Below are 27,299 nucleotides of genomic sequence, written 5' to 3' on the forward strand. Positions count from 1 at the left end.
TGGGTCCTTAGTTACTGGCTATCTAAACTGCAGATTTAATAAATATGCAATTCCTGGCAGATAGAACATTAAGAGAAGAGCTCTCTCTCCCCCAACCAGATTCCCATGGTAAATAGGAAAAGAGCTGAGACAAGTTCTCCTAATCCTTTTGGTCACTAAAGGCAAAATTGCTCCTTTAAGTCTGCTGTACTGTGGAGGCCTTCTGTCTTCATCAGTCCTTGGAGCCATCTCAAGGACAGACTTATCAGTTGTGGATTTGCCTTCACCCACGTGAAACTTCTTAAACACACAAATTAGCAATAACAACAGAAAGACAAACAAAAGTATGTCTATTAATAAGGCAAATTTGCACCAACGGAAGCAAATGTGAAAGGACTGCATAAAAGCAACTGCTCTTTATTCATGATGAAATATAATCTCAGTAATTTGAAACTCGGTATTAAGAAGTTGGAGACCAGGCACAACATGAGGTTTACCTCATGTTGCATCTTGGATATCTCCAAGCAGGAGATTCATGAGTTATGGGGTCTTAAGCCATGGTAGGACACCAAGTATAAACTAGATCCATAACTTACTAATTGAACTAATAGAGAACACTACTTTGACATATTTCTAGTAGTACTTCAGAAGAAAGTGGTCAGGTTGGGGTATTTCTAGGGTTTTGGGATCCGGACCCAAGATCTGAGATATCTTTTTGAAGGTTGGAACTGAATGGCAATATATAAATCTTATGGCATAATAGTTTAGGGTAGAAATAATGTGGTATGGAAAGTGAAAGCCATCTTGATAAATAAATTGTTGTTCGATAAAGGACCTAAGCTGTTTTTCTATGTGAGCAATCTATTTCTCTCAAATAATTTCCATTTTCCCAGATTGCCTATTGATTATTTGAATAAATTTATTTTCAGGAATTTAATAAAACAAAGGATGGGTTTATTTGCTGTTTTACATCTTTAATTCCTTGTGCAAAAGTGTTCCTGCACAAGTAAGAGAGTTGACATAAGTATTCTCAGTTCACAGTCTGGATATGTTCTGTGTTTATTCAGGTGTTCTTGGTTCTGTTTGCCATTTCACTGATAGGAATAGTAGGAATTTTTACATTTAGTAAAGCTGGAGTTAAATGGTGTATACTACCTAGTACTCTGAGATTCTACACATCTTTATGTATTATCTTTAGTTATTCTCAAAGGCTCCTGAGAGGTTAAATTGATGAATTCCATAATGACATTTTATATAGTCATTTCTCACAGCTATATCTCAAGAATACAGCTACCGTCATTAACACATTAACACACAAAGTTGTTCAATGCATATCTTCAATAAATAGCATATTGCTGGATCTGTTAATACTAATGTAACATTTATGTAACACCTCCTCTGTGTTGGGCCTTGATATATCTGATAAATCAACAGGAGAATACAAAAAAAGAAATATTCTTTTTCCTGGAGGTGACTTAACTTTCAGTTTGAACACCTCATCTAAGAATCTGTCCTCACATGTTAGGAATCATTTATGCAAGACCTCTTTCTCTGGTTCCCAGTCCCACATTTAACTTATACTTTTTCTCAAAGGTCATAGGTCTTCACAACTTTGAGTAGACACGAAACTACCTACTTTACTTTAATCTAAGTCACACAAAAAATTTTAATGAGTAAAGGATTATTAATTATGATCTATATTTCAATATTTCTATCTTTAAATTAAAAAAATAATAATGACAAAAACACCCAGGGAAATAGGAAGCTACTTTGGGTAATATATCATTCTCAGTGGTATTTTATTTATATATATTAGTGGCTTCAATTCACAGCATTATTATGAATATAGAAAGCCTCAGGACAAGAAGAATCCGTGGAAATAGCTGATCAACCAGTTTTGCACTTAAGTGATTTCCATTATGATTGCTTTTCCTCCATAGAAGGGGAAATAAACATTTTTCATCAGAGAAAGGTACTTTATCAATACAAGTCAGGTTTATAAAAATTATAACTTTCATGTTATTTTTGAAGTATATTTTGATAAAGGGAGAACATGCTGGGGACCATGAATTACCTTTGAATCCTAGATTGGCTACATATTAGTTGTCTGACGGGGGGGTTTGATAAATTAATATATTTGAATTTCAGCTTGTTCAAACTGAACATGATTTGCTAATTGAAATGATGAGAATATATGGCTTTTTATGTGAGAAAGTAAATAATAAAAGACACATAAAAGTGTTTTTTTTAATTCCTTAACATGACTCATCACAAGGAGGGTCTAATGCTATTTTGTGGAATTTGTGGAAATTTGACTACTCCTGTTGAATACCATTGAATCTGTGCATTCTGCTAGCCTGAAAGTCCATATGTTTATGTGAAACTACATGACAAAAAAAGGTCCTTGACATGCAGTTATGTGTAAGGTGCATGGTGTGTGTAGGGGTACAGTGTGGAATGATGATGGGAAAGTTTATATAGTTTATAATTTCAGAATTCCAAGGTAATTTCTACATATATTCTATAGGGTTTCTGAAACATATAGTATAAATGGAACAATAGCAGAATTCAAACAGATGTCTGTGAAGCAATTAAATTTTGAGAAATCTCAAAATATATTGTAGAAGACATGAACAATCCCAAGATGTAGATACTACATTAAAACAATTCGCTTCAGAGTGAAATGAGATGACACCAAGACTTAATGAGAGGCTTTCAATTAACCTGATGCAAAAAAAGTACCCGGTACTTGGGCTATTTCTGGAGCTTCCCCAGGAAACAATGAAGAATGGACTTTAAATCAAGAAAAGTGGCACCTGGTGGCTCAGTCAACTGACTGTCAGACTCTTGATTATGGCTCAGATCATGATCTCACATTTCGTGGGTTCAAGCCCTGCATCGGGCTCTGTGCTGACAGTGTGGAGCCTGCTTTGGATTTTCTCTCTCCGTCTCTCTCTCTGCACTTTGTGCGTGCTCCCTCTCTCTTAAAATAAATAAATTAAAACTTTCAAAATAAATAAATCAAGAAGAGACTGGGGCTTCCTAGGAGATTATATCCTCGTGAGATAGCTGCATGAATAATAAAGAAGCTCAAACCAGGTCATAGGACTCTTGATTTTGGACATGGAAGAGAAAGCTGCCCCTGCAGGACTTTAGCAAACACTCTACCTTGAGATGTCAGGTAAGAGAGAAGATATTGTTTACTTGCATTTGGAAAAGACTAAGAACAAAGAGACTATGGATAAATTAGTGAGTACATACACTCTAGCCTGTAATACGAAGAACTACAGGAATCTAGAGGTGTTTCTTTCTGTGAAAGTATCTCTAATTTGTTTTCCCTCAAGAACCTGAAACAGTTGGACAATGCTATTGAGCCAAAGAAAAGTGAATGGGTTTAACGTATTCCTGAACTAGAGAAGTGCACAACTACCCATGCCTGTGTTTACACCGACCATGAGATTCAGCCTCATATCTAAACATGGACATCCTTTGAAAACAACAAGTGTAGACTCTGGATTCTGAAAATGCTTTGCAAAACCCATGCATAATAAAAGGCATTGTGAATAAACATGGCACCAGACCCTTAATGTTGGAAGGTGCAATGATTTGACTAAGCAGAATGAGTTTTATCCAACAAAGAGTGAGTTTTCTAGCCATTCTACCTCCATTCTCTATCTTTTACAACAAAACTCCAGATTAAAAAAAATACTAATAAAACCTCTTGAAGATAATTCCAATTATTGTAATTTTTAAACACAATGCATAGAAATCTAGTGAATCCCTTGTTAGTATTTCTAAACGTCTGATCCAAATTGACTTGAATTGAGATTTTGAAAAATTCACTAACCTGTCAAATGGAAGCAGAGACAAATGGGCTGGATCTTCCAGCTTCTTATCCACAATGCCAACCAAGTTAGGTAGTCAGACTTTATAGAAAAACTTTTTAAAAAACCATTATTATCTGAGACTCTTAATCTGACCAAAGATTAGACTTAAGGGAGAATTCAAATAGGAACAGCTGGGAAATACTCAGGCCACCACAGCTAAGGCCCATCAGCTCCACCCAGGGAATGGTGATTTAGAAGTGCACATCTCTACAAAGGCCCACAGATGATCCAAGGATGACATTGGTGAGTGAGGGTAGATGAGGGGTTGGGAAAGGCATACGTGCAAATATTTGTATGGCTTATTGTCATTGTGAGATGACTGCTACGATAGGAAGGGTATATAAGTATAAATGCAATGTGTATGTAGTTCCATAAAAACAGAATCCGGTGAGAGGTGAACTCATAAAAATGTGTACTTTGCTGTCTGTGGGAAAGAGATTCAGTGTATCACAAGATTCATTGTTTTATTTAAATAAATAAGTTTTGGTAATGAAGACTATGAAAACGGTCTCATCTCTGACATACTGTGCATTTTGTTGATTATTAAATAAGCTTGTCACTTCTTCAAAGAATTTGCTAATTTTACTTTCCCAGATCTTTGTTATAATATTTAAGCTTACAGCCAATAAGAATATGGAGAAAAATAATTGATATTTATTGAATATTTGGATGAATAAATAACCATACCCATATTGAATTAAGTCAATAAAATAGGCATTGTATAACATTTTGTTATCATCATTAAAAATGAACTGTTTGCTTACACAAGTACATAGTAACTATGCAAAATATCTCTAGATCTTTTTAATTAAAATTCAAAATATTTTAATACTTTGGTCAAACATGGTCAAACATAACCATGAACATGATTTTTTTTTTAATTAAGCAATCTAAGGGCACCAGGGTGGCTCAATCACTTCGACTTCGGCTCAGGTTATGATGTCACAGTTCGTGAGTTCAAGCCCCTCATCAGGCTTTGTGCTGACAGCTCAGAGCCTGGAGCCTGCTTCAGATTCTGTTTCTCCCTCTCTCTCTCTGCCCCACCCCGGATTGCACTCTGTCTCTCTCTCAAAAATAAATAAACATTAAAAAAATTAAACAATTTGTTCAAAATTTTAGTATTTTTAAATATATAGAACTAAATTCTTGCTGTTTTTGTTCATGTTCAATTGAAAAAAAACACATTTACATTCAATAATGAATTATCATGAAACAGTGCTTCATAACCTATGAAGTGAAGGTATACTTAAAATTTTTCAATCACCAAATACTTTCATAAATATAACTAAAATTATGTTTAATGGAAATTAAATGAAAAATACATGCAATAATAACCCTGTGATTATATACTAATAATAATTAATATTATTAAATTAAATTATTTAAATTAAAGCATAGATACATTATGTCAATTAATACAAAAGTTTCTAAAGATTTATTTTACTTTTTTATTATTTTTAATTTTTTTAAATTATTATTTATTTTTGAGACAGATAGGGAGCAGGGAGAGGCAGAGAGAGAGGGAGACACAGAATCCAAAGCAGGCTCCAAGCTCTGAGCTGTCAGCACAGAGCCCACTGCAGCGCTCGAACTCACAAACTGAGAGATCATGACCTGAGTTGAAGTCAGATGCTTAACCGACTGAGCCACCCAGGCTTTAAATTAAACCTTTAAATCAAAGGTTTATTTAAATTTCTGCACTCATCTCACTGGAGAAATAATAGGATATCAAAATGTGCCAAGAACTACAGTTTAAGTAGCTTTGTCTAATATGGATCAAGGTAGTCTAAGGCAGTAAGAAATACCCAGGAATGATGTACCACTGTAATTACAATAACAAGTATGAATTTGCATGGATTTTTAAAAGAATTTACTTGAACATATCATATACTTTGGATTTTTTATTATTTATTTATTTATAACAATTATATCAGTTAAAGTACTTAGATAAACTAAATACCAATGATACTTTTTATCCTCATTTTTCCTTCATAAAGCTACAATATCTAGGGAATTTGATCAAAAAAAACAGGTCTTGTTTGTTAGTCTAGAGGCTTAGATGCTCTGTGTCAGGAAACAGCATTTAATCTCATATTAGAGACAACTCAGGGTCAATTTAAAGTAAGGTGTATTATGAGTTGTCAAAGGTTCAAGTCAAATTTTAACATCTGTGACTGAGTCAATAAATTTTGTTCTAGGAAAGGCATGCACCTCTGGCATTATATTGCCCACCAATAGCACCACATCCATAGTCTCCACCTTTGTGGTGACAGGCATACCTGGACTAGAGGCTGTGCACATCTGGATCTCCATACCCTTATGTGCCATGTTCTTCATTACCTTGATGAGCAACATGACCATCATGACAGTTATCTGCAAGGACCAGACCCTCCACGTGCCTATGTATCTCTTCCTGGCCATGCTAGCTGTCTCTGATCTGGGTCTGTCCCTCTTCACTTTCCCCACAATGCTGGGGATCTTCTGGCTGGATGCTCGAGAGCTCACCTTCTCTGCTTGCTTCACCCAAATGTTTTTTATTCACACCTTCCAGGATTTTGAGTCAGCTATCATACTGGCAATGGCCTTTGACCGCTATGTGGCCATTTCGCGTCCATTGCACTATTCTTCCATTCTCACCAACGGTGTAATTTCCAGGATAGGTTTGGCCATTATAGTGCGAACATTCACTGTGCAGGTGCCTCTCCCCATCCTCTTGAGCACGCTGTGCTTCTGTGATTCCAATGTACTATCTCATTCCTACTGCCTGCATCCTGATATCATAAAGCTCTCTTGTTCCAACACCAGGATCAATAGCATCTTTGGACTGTTTGTGGTGCTATCCACTATGGGACTTGATTTTCTCTTCATCCTCTTTTCATATGTCCTGATACTGAAAACTGTACTGAGCATTGCATCCTATGGTGGCCGTCTCAAGGCTTTCAACACCTGCATTTCCCACATCTGTGCTGTGATTCTCTTTTTCACACCCATGATCTGCCTGTCCATACTGCACCGCTTTGGCCCCAAACTTCCCTCATGTATCTACGTGACCATGGCTAACATGCATTTTCTCATTCCCCCTGTGATGAACCCTGTTGTGTATGTAGCGAAAACCAAGCAGATACGAGATAAAATTCAGAAACTCTTCACCAAAAGAAGACCAGGAGAATCCCAAGTCACATTTATAACATAAATGAGCACGATCCTAAAAGAGAAAGAATGCTTCATGAAAGCAAAGAGCTGCTGATATTCTAAAAGCCCACAAAGATTCTGTTTGACTCTTCTGAATTATACAGTATATTGGTTTGGGTAACTTTTAAAACTGTTTCTATTCTATGATTTGAACAAATGTACATTGAACAATAAAATTTATTCAGGAAGTAAAAATCTGAAATAATGAACTATTTGCATTATTTCTTTGTCCACTGGTTCATATATCTTAGAGAAGTTTATAGTCTTATAATTCATCTTGGACAGAGTGAACAAAGTACTTCGTCTTATCATCTGTATATATACCTTGACATGGTGTTAACTTTTTAGTGAATACCTACTTTATCCTTGACTTTTTGAGGAGCTGAAGATATAATATGAATTAAGCAAAGTTCTTGCTTGCATAGTGCTTTGTTTTATTGATGATATTGTTGTTGAAGTAGGGAGTAAAGGAAAGAAGCAAACAAGTGAATATCTAATATTGCTATTAAAAAAAACTATAAAATCATGAAATTTACAATACCAACAATCTCTACCTATATTGGACGTATGAAACTTCTCTTGCCACACTGTAAAATAAATCTAAAAATCATCATCATTTGGAAAAAGTATAATGTTTAAATCCAGTATGTCAATCTGTAGTATCATATTCTGTCTTTCAAGAATGTTCACTCCTTGACTTCACTGCATTTGGACTTTGGGCTTGAGATCTTTAGTCCCAAATATCTCACCTTCTCTAAGTCCAGGACAGCCATCATTTTATCATTGACTTTCCTATTCACTATGGACCACACATATTCCAGGAAAAGCTCCATCAGCACTCATTTTTTTTTTCTTTTAATACTTTTCAACTGTAAACTTAACTTTGGAATCAATTTAAATATTTTGTATTTTCTAGTCTTACATCTGTGCTTTTGAGTTTTCCCTAAGAATAACACTAGAATTTTCATACTGTAATGGCTACAAATTAATGATCTTCAATTCATTTGGTTTTTCAGTGTCTGGATGCATATTTTTGAAACCCTCGGTGACATTTTTCATGATCCACACTTGCCATTTCAAAAACCTGCAACTTTCTTCCAGTCACTTATGCTTCACACCAGACCCTTTCTTCACTTTCACATACATAAAAGAATCTATATCTAGAAATGCCATCAAAATTCTTCCTTCCAATATTAGAAAAAGAATGTAATCTCTTTTATTCAAAGATGGTCGAACATGTCCATCTGTAAATGTGTTTCTTTTAATATTATCTGAGACACTCCATTTTGCCATCCACCTTACTCTCTTTTCCCCTTTTGTTTATATTATGATTATGATTATTATGAAATGCTTCAAGGATGAAAAGATTCAAACAATAATACAAAAAACATACAGAAGCCATACAATTTCTATATGGTTCTATTGAATTATAATATTTTGCCTCAATTGAGTCAGAATTTTTTAAGTAAAAAAAATTACAATAAAGGCAAAATTTCTTTCCATCTCTCTGAATCATAGATGTTAAACTCAATATCCAAAAGTAATCATACAATTTTACTCTGTTCCTTATCTTTCTTTTCCATGTTTTATTATGTTAAATGGATGTGTGTGTATATAACAAGCATACACAAAAGTGTATGCGATAAGTATGCGATAAGCATGTATGTGCTTTATAGCACTGTTTTAAATGTTCTCCAAAAAAAAAAAAAATCACTATTCTTTGTCACAAATGTATGCTTTTGAGATTTGCCCATATAGATACATGTTATTTGGATATATTTATTTTCACTGATGTAAAGATTCCTGTGTTGTTTAGGAGATAAAAGGGAGCTCCAGAGGTTCAGTTCCTCCAGGTAATTCTGCCTCTTGCTTTACCTACATATTATCATTAATAGTATTGCAGGGGTTTCTAGAATTCTGCAAATACTTCCCATCTCCATAACATTGTCAGACTCAACCCCAATCTCTGTAAGAAACCTTCTGGGGTAATTTCATTATACATGCTATCCTTATTTATATAAGACTCTTATCTCATCCCTTGACTTCCATTCAATAAAATTCACTTCAATAAAATTCACTTCAATAAAATTTTTTTGGCATAAATAAGCTACTTGAAAAAATATGCATTAATTGTCTTAATTTTCTCCCCCTTGTCAAATTTAAATATATTTTATGGTGGAATATAAAGTACATACAGAAAGTTGCATTGAAATAAATGTGCAATTCAATAAATTTTTATTAAATGAACATCTGTATAAATATCACCTAAGGAATGAAATAATAAATTTTCAACACCTAAATTTTCTCTGCAGCCTTTCCTGAACATAACCTCACCACTGTCAGGGCATTAAACCAGTATGCTGACTTTTGTACTGTTCATTTCATTGTTTTTCTTTATAGTGGGGCTATTTAAGTATGCATCCTCAAACAACATAGTTGCCAACAATTTAACTGAAGTAGAAATCATTTCCTCTTCATCGCCATTATGACAAAATTTTGCCTCTACAGTTCTATTGAAATTGCTTGGGCAAAAGTCATCAAGAAATCTAAATAACAAATCAAATAACGTATTTCAAATCTGTCTTTTCAGCCCTGGACCTCTCATCAATTATTGACACTGTTGGCCACTCACTTGTTATTCAATATCTGTACTTTTTGGCTTCTCTAACACCCCTCATTTCTGCTTAGTCTCTGATCTCTGGGAATAATTTGACTCCTTGCATTTTCTGTTTTCACTTCTTTTGCTAACCCCCTGAATATGAATGTTGCCATATCAATCTCAAACTCAGCGTCCCTCCTGAATTTCAGATACGTTCACATGTCACTCTGGGATAATTCCCTTTGTATGCTACATGGAAATCTTAAACTCAACAAGGCCAAAGAAGAACTTACTCATTCTGCTCCAACCTCGAATGCTACTTCTTCCTGCTTCCACTTTTGTGTTCTCCATGTATGTAGGTGGCATTTCCCTTTACTCCCTCACTCTAGCCAAAAATGCAGACCAAGTGCCACACATGGTTCTCACTTTCCCTCACTTGTAATTTCCAATCCCTTATCAATATTGTAGATTTCACTCTCTTAATATTTTTCACCACTTTTACATTTCCACTCCTCCTGCCTCAGTTTAGACCTTAATGATTAAGTAGATCATTTAGCGATCCTGCTAGTTGGCTTCCCTGTCTTCATTCTCAAACAACTCCAAGCAGAACTGAAAATAGCTCTCAAAATCTAAAGATTATGTTGCACACTCATTTAAACTTTTCCATTGCTCCTCTTCACTTGCAGGTTAGTCTTTACTCACAGATACCACTATTATTTTTTGACAATTTTCTAGCTCAAAATTTTTGTCGCTGATTATATGCTCCATGCCCTAAAATAAATGACCTTCTTACTTAACCACCTGCTGTCTCTCTAGCAAATTATTACAATTGTTCCAGCTATATTCTCTTCCTTAAATATTCTCCTTGTCACTTAAGGATCCACAATGGGAATCCACCTAGTTTTGATTTAATATTTCTAGTCTTTTTTGTATTTTGTCTAGGATTAGAATTATGTTTAGGTCACATTAAAAGTTACTCATATTTCACACATGCTGAGTGAAAACATTTCCAACCCATGTTCAGTGTGGTCATGGTCACGACATACTCCTGCAAATGCACAGAAGATACCTCCAAGAAAAGAGTTAATGCAACAGATCCATTTTACTCAGTTCTTGCATATTTCTGTAGACATGTTGATGAATGGTCCTTGACCAAACTCTGAAAATAATTCTCTGGAATGTTCACATAGTTACTGAGTAGTAGTGTTATTATGTATGCCCAAGCAGTAGTTCAATATGAACCAGGTTGGTAGCATATGTTAGACAAATATAGAATTTATTATGTGTACCTGTTGCCTGGTTTGGGGTCTACACACACTGGTCATGCAACAGATGTGTACCTATGTAACTGGCTTGCTTTAATAACACTGACTCCATAACTCAAGCAGGCTTCTCTGGATAGAGGCATCTCTCATGTGTCCCTGAGGTTTGTGGCTACAGTGACCCTTGCAGAAAGAGAAGAAACAGTTGGAAGCCTGTATGTGGCCTCTCTTGACATCACAATGGACACCTTTTTCCTGTTGTTCCTGCACAGTGTCCTTTGCTGTGTCAAATCTTAGCCGTGAGTATAACTTTCTGTTGAATTGTATGAGTGCTTTGGTGAACCACTGAACTAGCAAGTGGTTGTGGTACCCCTGGATGTTTCCTCTGCCTCATGCCCAGTGTGGTCCCTACTTCAATTTCCCAGGCCACTCCTGCCCAGCTCCATGCCTACTATGACCAAACTTTGCATCTTATATCACTCTTCTTTTTACCTTCAAAACAAAATCCAGGACCCTTTCATATGTTCCTGGTGAATCCTTTTTAATCTCCTTCACCTATTCCTCAGTAAGTTTGAAAACTCACTTTGAGGAAGTAGGGAGGAGGAAAGGGGGCAGCACTAGGGAAAAGTTAGCTGTATGTTATTGTAACAAAGACCGATCAGTGCAAAATAATCTTGGTCATGTTTTCATTCATGAAAATAGTGCTGCAGATATTCAACTCTCACCACCCAAGATATATACAATTGAAGGGGAAAAAAACCTGCTGAATTGGGGGATCAGGGAGGATATAAAGATTGTATGTCCTGGAGATCAGAATATGACGCAAGATGTTTCCAGGACCCAAAAAAGCTAGGATCAATGTGATAACTTCTACTTCTTAGGGGCTAAGACACATGGGTGGCTCAGTCAGTTGAGCGATCGACTTTGGCTCAGGTCATGATCTCACGGTTCAGTTGGTGAGTTCAAGCCCCACATTGGGCTCTGTTCTGACAACACAGAGCTTGGAGCCTGTTTTGATTCTGTGTCTTCCTCTCTCTCTCTCTCTGTGCTCCTCCCCATCTCATGCTCTGTCTCTCTCTGTCTCTCTCAAAAATAAACATTAAAAAAATATCTTATAAGGGGCTAAGGATGTCTTAGAGTGGGAAAAGAAGAAAGAAAGTTCAAAGAAGGACTGGCTCCATGTTCTAAGTGTATAATCATACCTCACCTAGAGGCCTGGCAAAGACACACTAAGATTAGCACATGAACATCTGATGCTTGTTGAGATCCTATACCACAAGGATTGGGTGTGAGTCTCACTGGGATTGGTTGTGAGCCTCCAGAACCAATGCTTTATAAACTTGCTTACTTGGCACTATGCTCAAGGCAGGGGGCCTCATGAGCCCCCAGCTGCATGACAATCCACAGAGCTTGTGTCCCTGCCCTGGGGTCTGGTGAGTGATAGAAACTCCTCGAACGACATTAGCTTACCTTAAATCATGTTGTATGCATACTTGGGATGGAAGTCAAGAAAAGTCATGGGCTATCCTAGATATGGTTGTAAACTCGGTGTGAGGATCTCTGAGACAAGAAAAACATTTACTGGAGGTATACAGTGCCTCTAATCCTCTTATATGATATATTCTATAGTTTTGGGGAATAATCCCCGGCCCCCTTTCCTTACCCAACAACCACTCAATTATTTCCCGTAAAGTTTAAGATCAACCACCAACCCAAACATCATTTATGTAAGGCACATATTAGATAATTGATAAATAATTTAGGTAAGAAAGACAAGAGGGAAGAGGTAAGCAAAGGGGGGAAGGAGGGAAACTGGAAATCTGAAAATATGATTCATAATTCTCACACAATATTATAACAGAGGCAACACCAAATATTTACTAATAAATCTCCCAGGATGAAAAGCTATGTAGAGTTCTTGTCTTAAAAGAAATGATTTAAAGGATTGATAAAAGGGAACCTAGGTTATGAGATTTTTTTAAAAAGCATAATGACTCTGCATTCATGCTGGGGTGTTTTAAGTTTTTATTGAAATTCCACTTAACACACAGTGTAATATTAGTTTCATGGGTACAATATTTATAGTTTCAACCTTTCCATACATCACCAGGTCCTCATCGAAAGTGCCCTCCTTAATCCCTAACACCTGTTTCACCCATCCCCCCCCCCACCTCCCCTCTGGTAACTATCAGTTTGTTCTCTGTGGTTAAGAGTCTGTTTCTTGGTTTTCCTCCCTGAAGAACTGATGTGACTTAGTTCATGTAGTGTTTCCAAGGGCAGGTGCAAACAGTTCCAGGACTCCATCTTTGTCCATCTAGTGCTTTGAAGCAGCATTAACAACTTGAAAGTCTGTAAAGCCAAAGAGCCCCATAGGGTATGGGCAATACAGCAGTGTTTCTCAGAAAGTTGTATATTTTTGAGATAAGATTTTTGGAATTCAAATTTCCACTATCTTCTACGAATATTAGGCACTATTCAACAAAATGTCAACGCCCCTCAGTTTATAATGATGAGACACTTAGGGAAGAAACTGAGGAGTGAATTGTGTCCAGAGAGAAGCATAATAGGGGAGCCTGGGTGGCTCAGTCGGTTAAGTGTCCAAGTTTGGCTCAAAGCATGATCTCATGGTTTGTGGGTTCAAGTCCAAGTCAGGCTCCATGTTGACAGTGTGGAGTCTGCTTGGGATTCTCTCTCTCTCTCTCTCTCTCTCTCTCTCTTTCTTTCTCTCTGCTCCTCCTCCCTTTCAAAATAAATAAACTGTAAAAAATAAAACAAAAAAAATTAAAAAAAGAGACAAGCATAACATTGGCTTTCACTGCAAGTCATAGCCTTTATCCAGAGGTGTCCTGCCTTCCACTCCTTGTTAATTCCTGTTATTTTAGCATTTCTTTGTGAGTCCAAATCCAGGGAGTTGTATATGCACCCCTTCTCTATGAGTAAAAGAATAACAACATTTTATAGTTACTCCTTACTAAATATTAAACATACAAAAATCTTTTCAGACTATGGGAGTAAAGGAAATCCAGGTGGCTCATTTCATCGGGTACAATCTAGACTGTCAATTACTAAGTAAGGGCTTAGAACACGTCTCCAATTCGCACAAAAGGCAGCACAGAAAGATGTCTTTCGTGAGTTACTTAAATACCACTATAGAATGGATTACTTTCTGAGACAGAGTTTCACATTTATTTTATGGATATTGCAGTAACAATTTAGTAGGAATTGGACAAGATGACTTTGAAAAATCTTCAAAATTTCTCTCTCTCTCTTTTTTCTTTTTCCTGGTAAAGCTCAAATAAAGAAGATAGCATTTTTGCTGCTCACTTTGTGACCATAAACATCCTGTCAAATGTTCATGTGGGAGGGTTAATTCTCCCATATGCTCATACTCAGAAGTGGACAGCGAGGAGAAATAAGCAGAGAAATACATGCTTCTAACTTCTGCTTGATTATATCTCCTTGGTCCTTAAACATTTGGCATCATGACTGGGCCTGTCAGAAACACCTCTCCCTCTTCTCCTCACTGATTGCCACAACTATTTCAGATGAAATGATGCTCTTTGGATAATTATTCTCTACCAGAATTAGGTTTTATATACACCATTACCTCTCTGCAAAGTCCAGTAATGTGCCTGACACATAATATACATCGAAATATACTGAAAACAATTACTTCATACTATTCACAGAATAGAGTGTCTGGTACTATTTTCTTTCTCTGCTTTCCTGTCTCAGGCAATTCCCCAAATCCCTAGTGTCCTTGATTCTTCCCATTCAGCTTTATATTTGGCGAGGATCCACAATCCTTGGAGGGTGGAAGCTTGCATTCCTGACATGACTGGTTCCTACACAGCTCAATACCTATTCTGGACAGAATGAGACACATAGATAGAATCCATACACCATGCTTTAGAGCCTGATAGTAGCAGCCTTTCTTTCCCGACATTCTTAGAAGGTAGAGTCAAGGCAAAGACTTCCAAGTAGCCCCTGAGACTTTTCCTACTTGTGAATTGATCACTGGTTAGTCACATACTATCTAGTCTTCTGGATATAAAATTGTCCTCTTTCCTACTCGTCATGGTTCAGTAATGGATTTGCTGTTTTATTTATAGCAGCTTGTTAAATATTCTCCCAGGAATATTAATGCTGAATCCCAGATGTTTTATTTTGATTAATAATTATAACTTCTCTGCATTCATGAGAATTTTAGTATATGACTTTGGGACGGGGATGCTTTTCTTTTCTTTTGAAAATACACTGCGATTAACAGCTTATAAGAAAAACTGTTGAGGCAAGTTAATGAATACCAAGTGTATGCATTGCACACCTTGCCCTCTGGAACCAGAGGGAGTTTTTATTAGAACAAAGATGACTACTAGTACTCAGCTACCCTTACTTCTCCATGGGCATAAACACACAGAAACTCAGTCCTCCCCTTTCCATTGCAGATCCTTTCTCAAATCTGATAGGCTTGCCTCTGCTTTTTGCCTTTCTTATGCGTGGTTATACTCTTCTTCCTCCTCCACAACTTGCCCTATAATAATTGCCAATATTTGTTTACTGTTCAAATGCCATGTTGTTTTGATTCTGACACGTTGTTCACTCTTCACAGAATTTCTTCTCTAGGTTTTCCTTAGACTAATGGTTAGTATGTTGAAAGTATTCTTCATGACTTTATGGGCAACATTATAATTAGCGTATGAAAAAGTGGAATACAGTGATTGTTCTACTGGTCACGGCTGCCCCCTACTGGTCATGACTGCCCAGAGCATGTTGAAAATTCCCTTGTTAAGAGAATTTTCCTAAGGTATTAGCAAAGAAAATCATCATTCAGTGTGAACTTCATATATGTGACCAAGGTTTCTTTTGAACTCAATGTACTCAGTTTTCACACTGTATTCCTTTCTTTAATAATTGTCTTTGAAAGTACCAGGATCATTCTTTAAAAAGGTGAGTTGTGGTTGGGGCGCCTGCATGGCTCAGTAAGTTGAGCGTCCAACTTTGGCTCTTGTCATGATATCACAGTTCGTGAGTTCAAGCCCCGCGTCCGGCTCTGTGCTGACAGCTCGGAGCCTGGAGCCTGCTTTGGATTCTGCGTCTCCCTCTCTCTGCCCCTTTCCTGCTCATGCTCTGTCTCTCTCTGTCTCTCAAAACTGAATAAAGTTAAAAAAAAAAATGAAAAAGGTGAGTTGTGGAGAGCGTAATGTAGATTCCCAGCGGGGATGTTTTATCTGTCCCATGGTCATTGCCCTCATGGATGTGTTCTGTGTTGACCAGTGGATTACTAGACCTTCAAAGGCATAAGTTATAGATTGCCTGTCATTATATTATTTAAATGAAGTAGTAGGAGCTCAGTAAATGTGTGATGCCATTGAGAATACATGTATTTTTAGCTGCAAATATTATCTAGTCTTCATCTTCTTCGTCTCATACATCTGAACCAGCTATCCAAACACTTTTTCAGAGAATGATAACAAAAATTGAGAAGGGATTTAACCCAGTAGACATACACATCAAGCCCAAACCCTTGGGCTTGTCTTCTTGTCACATATATTACTTTTGAATCCTTTTCAGAGAAAAAGATATTTCTGGTGACATCAGGAGTTCAGAGTCAGTATTAACATTCTTACACTTTATTTTCTAACTCCCAGGCAGCCATTAAATACAATTATCCTTACCTAGGTTTCTTTAGAGCCCGATTTTCTGGTATTAAAACTAATCTAGTTTATGCATCTGTACCGCGCACTCTCACCACAGAGTTTCCCTTTCCATTTTTCAAAACTTGACATATCTTCAAATGAGGAAGGAATTTTCTGTCTATGAAAGGCACAAAAAGCCTCTGAAAACTAGGCTTCGTGGCAGCCAAGAAAAGAGCCAGCATTGTACTCTAGAGGAACTTCTAAAGGAATGGGATTCAGAGCTATAAAAAGAGGAGGAGAGTGATATTACTCTGCAAGCATGGGTCATGGGCGTTGTGGGATGAGATGCTAGGAAAATGCTGTGAAAGAATAACTTTTTGCCTTCTCCATAATTTTTCCAGGGCAAGCTCTTCCCAAAGTTATGGCAGTTCTTAACAACAATAATGCCAGCAGCTTCATCTTCATACTGATGGACCTCTCATTGCTGGACAGCTATTCCTATCTGCTCTATCTATGTTGTGTCTTTGCTGGGCAACATCACCATAATGTACATTGTCAAGCCTGTCTCTAGCCTCCACACACCTAGGTACCTCTTCCTGTCCATGCTTTCAATGGCAGACCTGGGCCTCTCAGCTTCTACATTGCCTTCAATGACAGCTGTCTTTCTCCTGGGCCAGAGAGAGGTGGGAGCTGCAACCTGCTTTACACAACTCTTCTTCATCCATACTTTCTCAGTTATTGAATAATCTGTGCTCTTGGCCATGGCTTTGGACCGCCATGTGGCTATTCGAGAGCTTTTATGCTATGCCACCATTCTCACAACCAAGCGCATTGGGGCCATTGGGCTGGCCGTTGTGATACGTAGTGCTGCTCTCCATCTGCCCCTGTTCTTGATCCTTGGAAGACGGCAATTTCAGCCTATGAATGCTCTGTCTCATTCATATTGTGTTCATCCTGATGTTTTAAGGCTAGCCAGTTCTAGCACTCTTGTGAACAGTGGCTTTGGGCTCTTTGTCATGCTCTCCACACTGGCTTTGGATGCTGTACTCATTCTCCTCTCCCACATGCTAATCTTGAGGACAGTATTGAGCATTTCTTCTAACACTGAGGGGCTCAAAGCCTTTAACACCTGCATTTCCCACAGCTGTGCTGTATTACTATTTTATACGCCACTGGTCAGCCTGTCTATGATCCATCACTTTGGGAAAAAGAAGCTACCAGCTCAGGTATATACATGCTTCTCTCCTATCTACATTTTCTTGTTCCTCTAATGCTCAACCCAATTGTCTACAGTGTTAAAACCAAAGAGATTCGGGCATGCATTCTGAAGATGTCCACCTAAAAAAACTCTGAATCACAGAGATAAAATACTGGTTTGGTAATCAGCCTGCTGACTGAACCCATCTCTGAGAGGAAACAGAGTATACAGCTTCCATCTGATGTTGATTAATTATTTAAAAAACTGACTGAAATATATTATGTATTTAAATATATACCATTTAAAACAGCACCTATTTAATGAGAAAAAACATGTTGCTCATTCTGCAAAAATCAATATCAGCCTGTGAAAGACTCAGATTATTACAGAGGAAACTGTCAGCCCCTTGAAAGAGTATCATTTACATGAAAAAGCAAGCAGATTAGAAGAGTGGAATTCAAAGACATCTAAAATATCTTCCAACTAAAAATCTAGAGGTTTATAAACTTTAGCTCAAGAGGGCTTTACTTTGTATATTTTCTGAAAATTTGGCAAATATTAAAATCAAAATATGTTTTTTATGAATTATGTAATAACTTTAGATGTGTGTTACACTGGAAAATACACACCAAATGAGCTACAGAACTTTTAAATACATTTAAAGAAACAAATACCTGAATTACCATAATAAAATGTATTACAATGTGACTATTTGGCAGTTCAGGTTTTTTTAAGCTCCATGATACATGAAAGGTGGACACAGCTTCCAATATTCTTCAGCTCTCTGAATGAAGTGAAAGCTGTTCCTCACTTCCTAATAAATACAAGAGATATTCTGTGCTCTCATAAACTTACCATGGCATGCTATAATTTTTGAATGATAGGTATCATGTAGAACTTAATTTTTTTCTCAATCTTTCAGGGAATATTAGACAAAATAAGCAAAGTAGACCTCCTGGAAGATGATTCTTAAAAGAACTGACTAGGCTTTCATAAACAAGTCAAAGCTAGAGAAACTGATTTGTTCACTTTATCATGGTCTTTTTCTTTCTGGATTAAATCTTCAGCTAACCTCTCTGATAGAATTGCCCTGTTAAAAACATAACCAGTGCTAAGTCAACTAAGACTTTTACCTAAGTGCTAGTATTTAGGATCAGAACACCTTGTAAAGTTATTTATAATGTTGAGATGAAAAGAAAAGAAACATACTACCAGTATTTTATTTCTCTCCTACAGAGTCATTCATTTCGGTATTATTTATTCATCTATACTAGGCCACTTCCTATTCAAAATATAAAGAAAACAAAATAGAATATTTCTAGCTCAGTGTGAAAAGTTTAAATCATCAGGGAAAATTGAATTGTAAGCATATAATTCCCCAGTGAGTCACAGGTGCTCTGACAACAGACAGCACAGCTTCCGGTGAGGACACAAGAAGGATGGGTCCATTGGAATGATGGAAGTTTCAGGATACTTCTTTGAACTTACGAATTTTAAGTGGGGACTGGAAAGATGAAATATATAAGCACAACATACAAAGCCCTTGTGATTTGACTTCATCTCTCAACAGATCCTGCATTCCAGAAACACAATAAAAGTTGAAGCGCCTAATGAACACTTGGCAGTTCCTGGCATCTGACTGTTACTTCATTTTGTAACTCTAATCGCAACATCCAATGCTCTTCCTCTTCTGCTACCACTCTACTGCTCCCACCCCACACATATAGCTCTATTGTCAAGGTGCTGAAGACACTTTTTTTTTTTAATTTGAGAGAGAGTGAATGGTAGAGAGGGGTGGCGGAGGCGGGTGGGGGGGAGAGAGAGAGAGAGAGAGAGAGAGTATTAAGTAGGTCCCATGCACAGCAGCGAGCCCAACTCAGGGCTCAATTCCATGACCCTGAGATCATGACCTGAGCAGAACTCAAGAGTCTAATGCTCAACCAACTGACCCACCCAGGCGCCCCTGAAGATGCCTTTTGTTAGCATACCACCACATTTTCTGTTATGTTGGGTAACCCTCCTCAAAATCTATTAATATCACATGCATGTCTTTATTGAGGAATAATTGACATATAAGAAATTGCACATATTTACAGTATACAATTTGATAAATTTAATACACATACACACCCATGAAATCATCACCAATCTCAAGATAATGAACGTACACACTACTCCCAAGTTTCCTGTTGTTTTTCTTCCCCGGTACATTTTTCCACTCAACCCGTCAAAGGCTGAGATGATTTTGTTATTACAGATTAGTGTACATCTTTCTAAAATTTTACATCAATGTATTCATAAAGTATATGCTTTTTTGCTAGCAGTCTGGCTTTTTTATCTCCGCATAAGTATATTGAGTTCTATTTGAGTTGTTTTTATATTATTCCATTTTATTGCTGAATAATATTTCACTGTGGATATATCACAATTTGCATATACTTCCCTTCGCATTTGCCACATGTAATACTCTGTATCCCTTAGCATATGTGCAAATTTATACCTGTCATCATTTTCTTTCAGCCTGAAAATGTTTAATATTTTATCTCTAAAATTTTAGTAGTTTAGAATTGTAAATTTCAAGGATTTTTTTCCCATATGACTTTAAAAATATGATTTCTTATTTGTTAATTTCTTTCTCTGGCAGTGAGAAATCTGGATACCATTATCTATAATATATTTTTTTCATCATTTCATCCCTTATATACATAAATTTAGTTTCAAAATTATTAAGGCTCTTTTCTTCCAATTCTAGAATCGCTGTTCATCCTGAATCTCTTCTTATTAGCTGTTTTACTTTATTCTGATTATCTTCCTACTTTTTATTTGCCTTTTTTTAATGTGCCCATAGGCATTGCATATGCTATGTTATTGAGAATATGGGTCACATTATCCTATATAAAGAGAATCTGATTTGAGCTGGCAGGCAGGATCATGTTAATGTTTTTGCATCTTGACTGTATGCCTTATTAGGGTTGATGCTAATTAGCCCTCACTCTTTGGTTACAGTATTCTCTCCTAATTTCCTGCTATTCGCCTTGTTGGTGAGAAAGGGATTTCTACTGTAGGGTTATGGAAATAGATGAAAGCATGGTACTTGATGCTGGAAAGATAGAATTGATAGCAGTTTATTAGACATAGATACTCATAGACTAGGGGAAGGAGGAAACTGCACACCAGGGGCACACCTGGGTTACACTTGGGGACAAAGCAAACAAACAAAGGGCCATGAGAGGCAGGCTCGGTAGTAACAGTTAGATGGGGTTACTCCTCTCATTCCCAAAGGAGAATGTGAGTGGTTTGTTTGAATAATTTCATGGGTTTACATGCAGGTGAAAGCCATTAGTTGGAGTGCAGCATATTTGATTGTTAGGGGAACGAGCTGGGAGGGGACCCTTGTCCACTGGATGTGGGGCATATCTGGGAAGAGCAGGGCAGCTATTGTTAGGCTTTTAGATGCACTCCCAGTTTCAGATGTCAAAGGAACACATGATATTGAATCAATTTCATGAAATCAGAAACCATACCATATACTCCTATTCCTATGGTATGGCCCTTCTAGGATTTCATGTCAATGTCCAAGGTGTTCAAAGAGCTCTGTCCACTCTCCCTTTTTGGAACTCCAGTTGTCCCAATACTGAATGACCTCCAGAATTTCCATGCAACTTACAGCCCACTCTGTCTCAGAGATGTTCTCTGCCAAGCTTTTTGGAATCTTGACCCATGAATTTGCAGCTTAGTACTTGGTGAAAACCTCAAACGGATACCTAAGTAGATTTCTAGGACTCCTTCCTTCTTCAACTTCTTTATATCCAGTAGGTGCCCCAAATTTTGACCCCTCACACTCTCTAAAATCACTTTGGTCTTCTCCCTCCAGTAGGTAGAGAGCTGCCCTCAATTTGCATTCAACTTCCTTGGCTGAGCTTATAAAGCACCATCTGGCAGAGAACCTGCATGGATATCTAGCTCACTTCCTGTTTCCTTTATCACAAGGAACCACAGCTCTACACTGTCTGTTTTACAATGCCTGACATATTTTATATATCTTGCCCAGAGTTACAGTTGTTTATTTGTTGGAATATGTTCAACATCCAGTTCTTCTTTATGACCTATAATGTTGAGTTTGAAAGCTTTGGGAACCTCACGATTTTCTTTCATTCATACTCAAAGGTTTGACAAATGTGTTCACAACGAACTGCAATTTTTTGTTTTGCACTTGTATCGTGAAACAAAGAATTTTACAAAACATTTTTTGGGTCAAGTATGAATTGTCGGCCTTGGTTTTCAATGCTGTGGCTAAACCTGTTTCTGTTCTGTTTATTTCTATTTTCTATTTCTATTTTCCTCAAAGATAGAAAGTCCTTCATTGCATTCAACTCTTATTATTTCTGTGGCAACAAGAGAAAGTTTCTTTGTTGTATTTGTATGTACATCAACATCAGCATCACCACATTTATCAAGTGCTTAATGTGCGGGCTTTTTTTTTGTTTTTTGTTTTGTTTTTTGTTTTGTTTTTTAGGAATGATAGCGGATGGTTCGCATATACTATCATATTAAATACCCACAATGTTATTATGGAAAAATAATGATAAAATAATAGGTAATTATTTGAGTATTGAGAAACATTGTTGTAAGTTTTCTAAGGGAGTACCTGATTTAATCCTCACAACAACATTGTACATTAGTTTCTTTCACTATTTCAATTTCACAGGTAAGGAAACTGAGAGGTTCAATTCAGGTCTTTCTGATGTTGAAGCCTGCACTCTCGAGCAGTTAATTACTTTTTAGTCACAATACAAGTAGAGTCAGAAACTGAGACAGACTTGGACAGGACCAAAGAGTTTCCAATCACGACGGAGTTTCTTTACAGGCAATGCAAAACTTCTTTGGCAGTGACATGGTTAAAGGTATTTGCACTCCAAAGCCCATGCTGCCCACTGTGTTCATCAAGGGATGATATCCAGGAATGTACCCTGGAGGAGGGTGAGAAATGTCTTCAGCTCTTATGTCCTCCTTGTGGGTGAGCCAGGAACACGGGGCTTGGGAGGAAAGCCATTTGCCAAGGTTCCTTATTAGTGCTCATCTAAGAATAGAGTTAATATGTTTTAAGACCCTGAAAAAGTACAGTATTAAAGATTTAGATGGAGAAAAAATATTCTTTATCTTTGGGTACCATCTGGGAGCTACTGGATAAGTTTCCTCAAATGTGCTGTCACAATAGATAAAACCAAATAAATGGGAAATTAGGAGATCGGCTGAAAATTAGGAGATGAGCTGGTAACGAGCATATATCTTCAATGCCTTAAATACAGCCTGATTTATGTTTTCCTAAGACTTTAGGCAGATGGATTCTATGCCCCTTAAGGGAGACATGCTGAGATGAGGAAAAGTTTGAGGAGCAGAAAGGAATGGAAATTTCCTCATTTGTGAAGACAGTTTGAAAAGGCAGTCTGTTTCTATTTGTATGATGGAAGGTAACAGAATGATGATGTGAACAGACAAATCCAGAGTGATCAAGGTTAATTGCAATTACTTCTAAATCTTTGAAGAATCCTATTTGGAAAAGCTCCTTGAATTCTGAGCATGGTAAGTAAAGGTAGGAAAAACTAAAGAACACACACATATTAACAATGATTATTTATTTTCTAAGTGCTGTACAGAATACTAGGAACTCATCCACCCAGTCTTAGTTTATCATCAGAGAAACCTACGAGATTGGTATGCTGTGAGAATTGGTACAATTCACCCTATTCCATTATTTAGACAATAGGAAAAGTGAAATCAGCACTGTATATGTAAGTGTAGATATATGGTATGAGAGGAGAATCCTTTGTGTACATCTATTCTCTTATTTCTTATTAATGGCGTTGCAGAATATTGGCTGTTAACACTTAGTATTAATCTGAATCCAAATGTGACTCCAGAAGAAAACACATTGGTGTTAGGAACCACCACTTTATTCCATAGTTCCCCACTTTATTCCATGATGCTGCAGGTTGATACCTGATTGAAAATCTGCTGGCAAGCCAAAAGGAACAGTTTCTGTAAAGGAGGTCACAGCACAGTCTTTTTTTTCCCCAAGTTTATTTACTTATTTTGAGAGACAGCATGTGTGCAGGAGCAGGGGAGGGGTAGAGACAGAGAGAGGGAGAGAGAGAATCCCAAGCAGGCTCTGTACTGTCATCACACAGCCTCACACAGGGCTTGATCTCATGAACTGTGAGATCATGACTTGAGGCAAAATCAAGAGTCAGACACTTAACGGACAAGCCACCCTAGCACCCCTCTCGTAGTGCATTCTTACTTTTGGATAAATAGCTGTTGCTTAAGTCTAAGTTTGCTCAAGTTTGTTTGGTTTTTGTTTTCCAGTGTTTCGTGCTGAAGCCAGGACCAGAAACCAGTTGCCCTGCCTTTTCACCTATATTTTTCTGTTTCTTACCACAAAATCCTTTCATTCCACAAGTATTTCTTAAAAATTAAGAAAAACTATCACACACACAACACACACACACACACACACACACACACACGAATTCACCAAACTCTTCTTCTTCTGCACAGTCAGCTTAATGCAGTATACAAAAATAATATGTTCCACATATATGAGCACCTCAGGGCCTTTTCTAATAAGTCCATTTTCTCAAATGCTAAGTGAAATAATGTCCAGAAGTTATGACTATGCTTAAACTATGTCCATTCATTTTGTTTCTATCTCCACATTTGAAATCTATGGGTTAAGGGAGAGAACTCTCAGTCTGTTAAAAAAAAAATCTTAAAGATCGTTTTCTAATTTTAAAGAAACAGTGCAGCATGAACACAGGATGAAGAATTCATACGTGGCATTCAAACACTTAATTTGAACACACAATTCTTCCCAGTGTCCTCAAAAATCTCTCCGTCTTATTTCACGCTCGCTCCTCTGTCAGTAACTGACTAGGAATTCATACATCTGTATATAGAGAGCTAAAACAGTCTGTTCAGCTTCCAACAGCAGCAGAATTTAGCAGACTGCAGATTTTCTTAGCACTGGGGAACAAGGTTTCTTTCTTTGTCTAAGAATGTCCCTTTTCTGTTAATTCATAACCTCTGCTTCTCTCCTGCTTCCTTGCTTTTCCGACAGCACTCATCTGCTTACAAAAAAAATACTATAACTAACGATGTGCCTCAGTGATTCTCAGGCTTTGGTTTGCATCAGAATCACCTGGAGAGTTTGTTAAAACACCAAATGCTGGACTTCAACTGGAGATATCCTGATGGGCATGTAAGTTGGGGGTGGAACCTAATGATTTGTATTTATTACAAGCTGTCCTGTGCTGCTGATGCCACCAGCCCAGAGTCCACACTGTCAGAGCCACTAGGTGTATGTGCTGAAGCACGGAAGAAAATACCTCCCCACTCCCAGTCAAGTGAAATGCAGTTTTCTTAAGTAATCGTGTTGGTTCTGGAAGGTTATCTCTATTATCTTAACTTCTCCTATTTCTATCACAATTCCAGCTTTAACAAATACCTATCTCATAGCTACCTTGTGCACTAACAACTTCAGGTTTCTAGTGATGTGCCTTCATACATTCCCTGCCAATCAGAACTCACTCACCCGGACAGGTACAGTCTTGCTCCCTCTTTCTGTTTTGCCCTGTCTACAATTCTCCCTTCTTCAGAGAACTTTCACCTAAACTCACTATTGAAAATCATATGCCCTTCTCTTTCCACACTGTTTTATTTTCTTCACATACTTGAAATATTGATTCATGCTTCCCTTATTATTGGGATCTTATTAATATCTGTGTCTAGAACAGTTCCTTAGATGGTTTAATTATTGAATGAAAATGAGGGCATTTAATCTGGAGGAAATAAAGTAAACTAGAAGAAGAAAACCAGAAATGGCCATCATATAGGAAATTTTTAAGAGGAAAACCAGAAATGGCCACCTAATAAGAAATTTTTAAGCACAGAAATTCATGGGAATTTTTTATTTCCTTAGATGTAAGGATAAGGTTTGTGAATGTCTTGATATGTTTGTTAATAGCTGGCATTTGTCTTTACATTCAAACAATAATATCCAGAGTAAAAGATACTGAGTCAGAGAGAATTTTTTCCAGTCCTAGATTCTCCTTTACAATTGATGGGACTTGAGTAAAGTTATACACTTGAATTCTTAAGGATTAAGTTTCTTAATCTGGAAAAACTGATCTAACTTCTAAGGGTTGAGATGCTTTATAATCAAATATCAGAGAACATTCTGTAAATTACTTTAGGTGAAATATGGAAGCAATAAATTACACTTGCACATTTTTACCTGCTGAAGAAAAAGTGACATAATTCATTATTATGTGGAAATCCTAGAAAGGGGAACAAATACTAGATTATTCTCAAATACATGAGAGAAAAAGCAATAAAATGAAAAATCATATCATTGGAAAAAGACCAAACATAACAAATCTCTGAATGTATGATTAAGATTCCTAAAAATTAAGTTGTCCTTGTTGGCTATTATTCTTCAGTTTTGTACTCCTGGGATACTCCAGAAATCTCCCTCCTTTGTTTATGATTAGGAGGAAAGGCAAAAGCTTTTAGACAGTCCTTTGAGTGCTTTCTCAGAAAATGGAAATCATGATGGATGGAATAAGAGGGAGCCCAACTGGCAGGGAATGAAACAGGAGCTAAAGCACATGGGAGTGAACACAGCAAAGACAGAAAATGTAGTCCCCCATTATTGTATTTTTCCAGAAATCACTTTATCAGTGGATCTAAGTTCTGATTCCTCCACACATAATATCTTTTTCTGATTTCTATATGCTCATCAATATAATGCTGAAAAAATTACAGATAAGCTTCAAGGTAGTTTTAATTTTCTATGAGTTAGAGATCATACTATTTAATGTTCCCCAGACACAGGTCGATTGGAGAATGACTCATATTTGGAAAAATATCTAGAATTTTTGCCATAGCTTGACACTTTAAACCATGTGGGTGATAAAGTTGTATTTGTGTGCTCACACAGGTGGGCTAACATGTGAAAGGGAATTATTTTGAATTGTTTTAATTTTAAAACAAGATGTCAGTCTGCAAGATTGGGATATTCACCACCCTGAAGTACCTATTTAAAGACAGTGTGAAGGAGAACTTGACAGGAAGTGAGGGACCTGTACTCTGCTCCCAGATCAGACACACTAACTACATAGGGATCTAGAGTTCACATCCCAGGATGTATATAGTGAAGAGTTGAGACCAATATTGTCTCAGACCCTTTCTAGATCCATGTTTCAAACTCTGATTTTTGTGGTAAATTTTGCTGTGTGGTTCCCGAGCCAGGCTCACCATGATTATAAGATTTCCTTTTATAATTCAAACTCACCTTTGCTTAAGGGCCCTTATCTAGGAATTGGGGGAAAGACCTCAGAAATCACAAGGCCAGGGTTGTCAGGGAAACACTCTGGGGAGTCACTGCAAGGTCTTGGTTCATGGTGGAGGTTCTGACGCAGCAACTCCTCTGATTTCAGGGCCTGTAGTGGCATTTCTGCCTGGAACTCTGCCTGCTGGGTCACC

At 37.2% G+C, this 27,299-nt stretch overlaps 1 protein-coding gene and 1 pseudogene across 1 annotated transcript; both read left to right on the plus strand.

Moving 5' to 3' along the window:
• The first annotated feature begins 3,153 nt into the window (after window positions 1-3,153).
• LOC132660608 (olfactory receptor 51G2-like) lies at window positions 3,154-7,059 on the plus strand. The gene is made up of 2 exons (XM_060604414.2): window positions 3,154-3,160; window positions 6,065-7,059. Exons 1-2 carry the CDS (start codon window positions 3,154-3,156, stop codon window positions 7,057-7,059), a joined length of 1,002 nt encoding a protein of 333 aa, XP_060460397.2.
• Window positions 7,060-16,979: 9,920 nt separating this feature from the next.
• Window positions 16,980-17,900, plus strand: LOC132660607 (olfactory receptor 51G2-like; annotated as a pseudogene).
• The last annotated feature ends 9,399 nt before the right edge of the window (window positions 17,901-27,299 follow it).

This window comes from Panthera onca, chromosome D1, assembly GCF_046562875.1.
Source record: "Panthera onca isolate mPanOnc1 chromosome D1, mPanOnc1 haplotype 2, whole genome shotgun sequence".
Classification (NCBI taxonomy): domain Eukaryota; kingdom Metazoa; phylum Chordata; class Mammalia; order Carnivora; family Felidae; genus Panthera; species Panthera onca.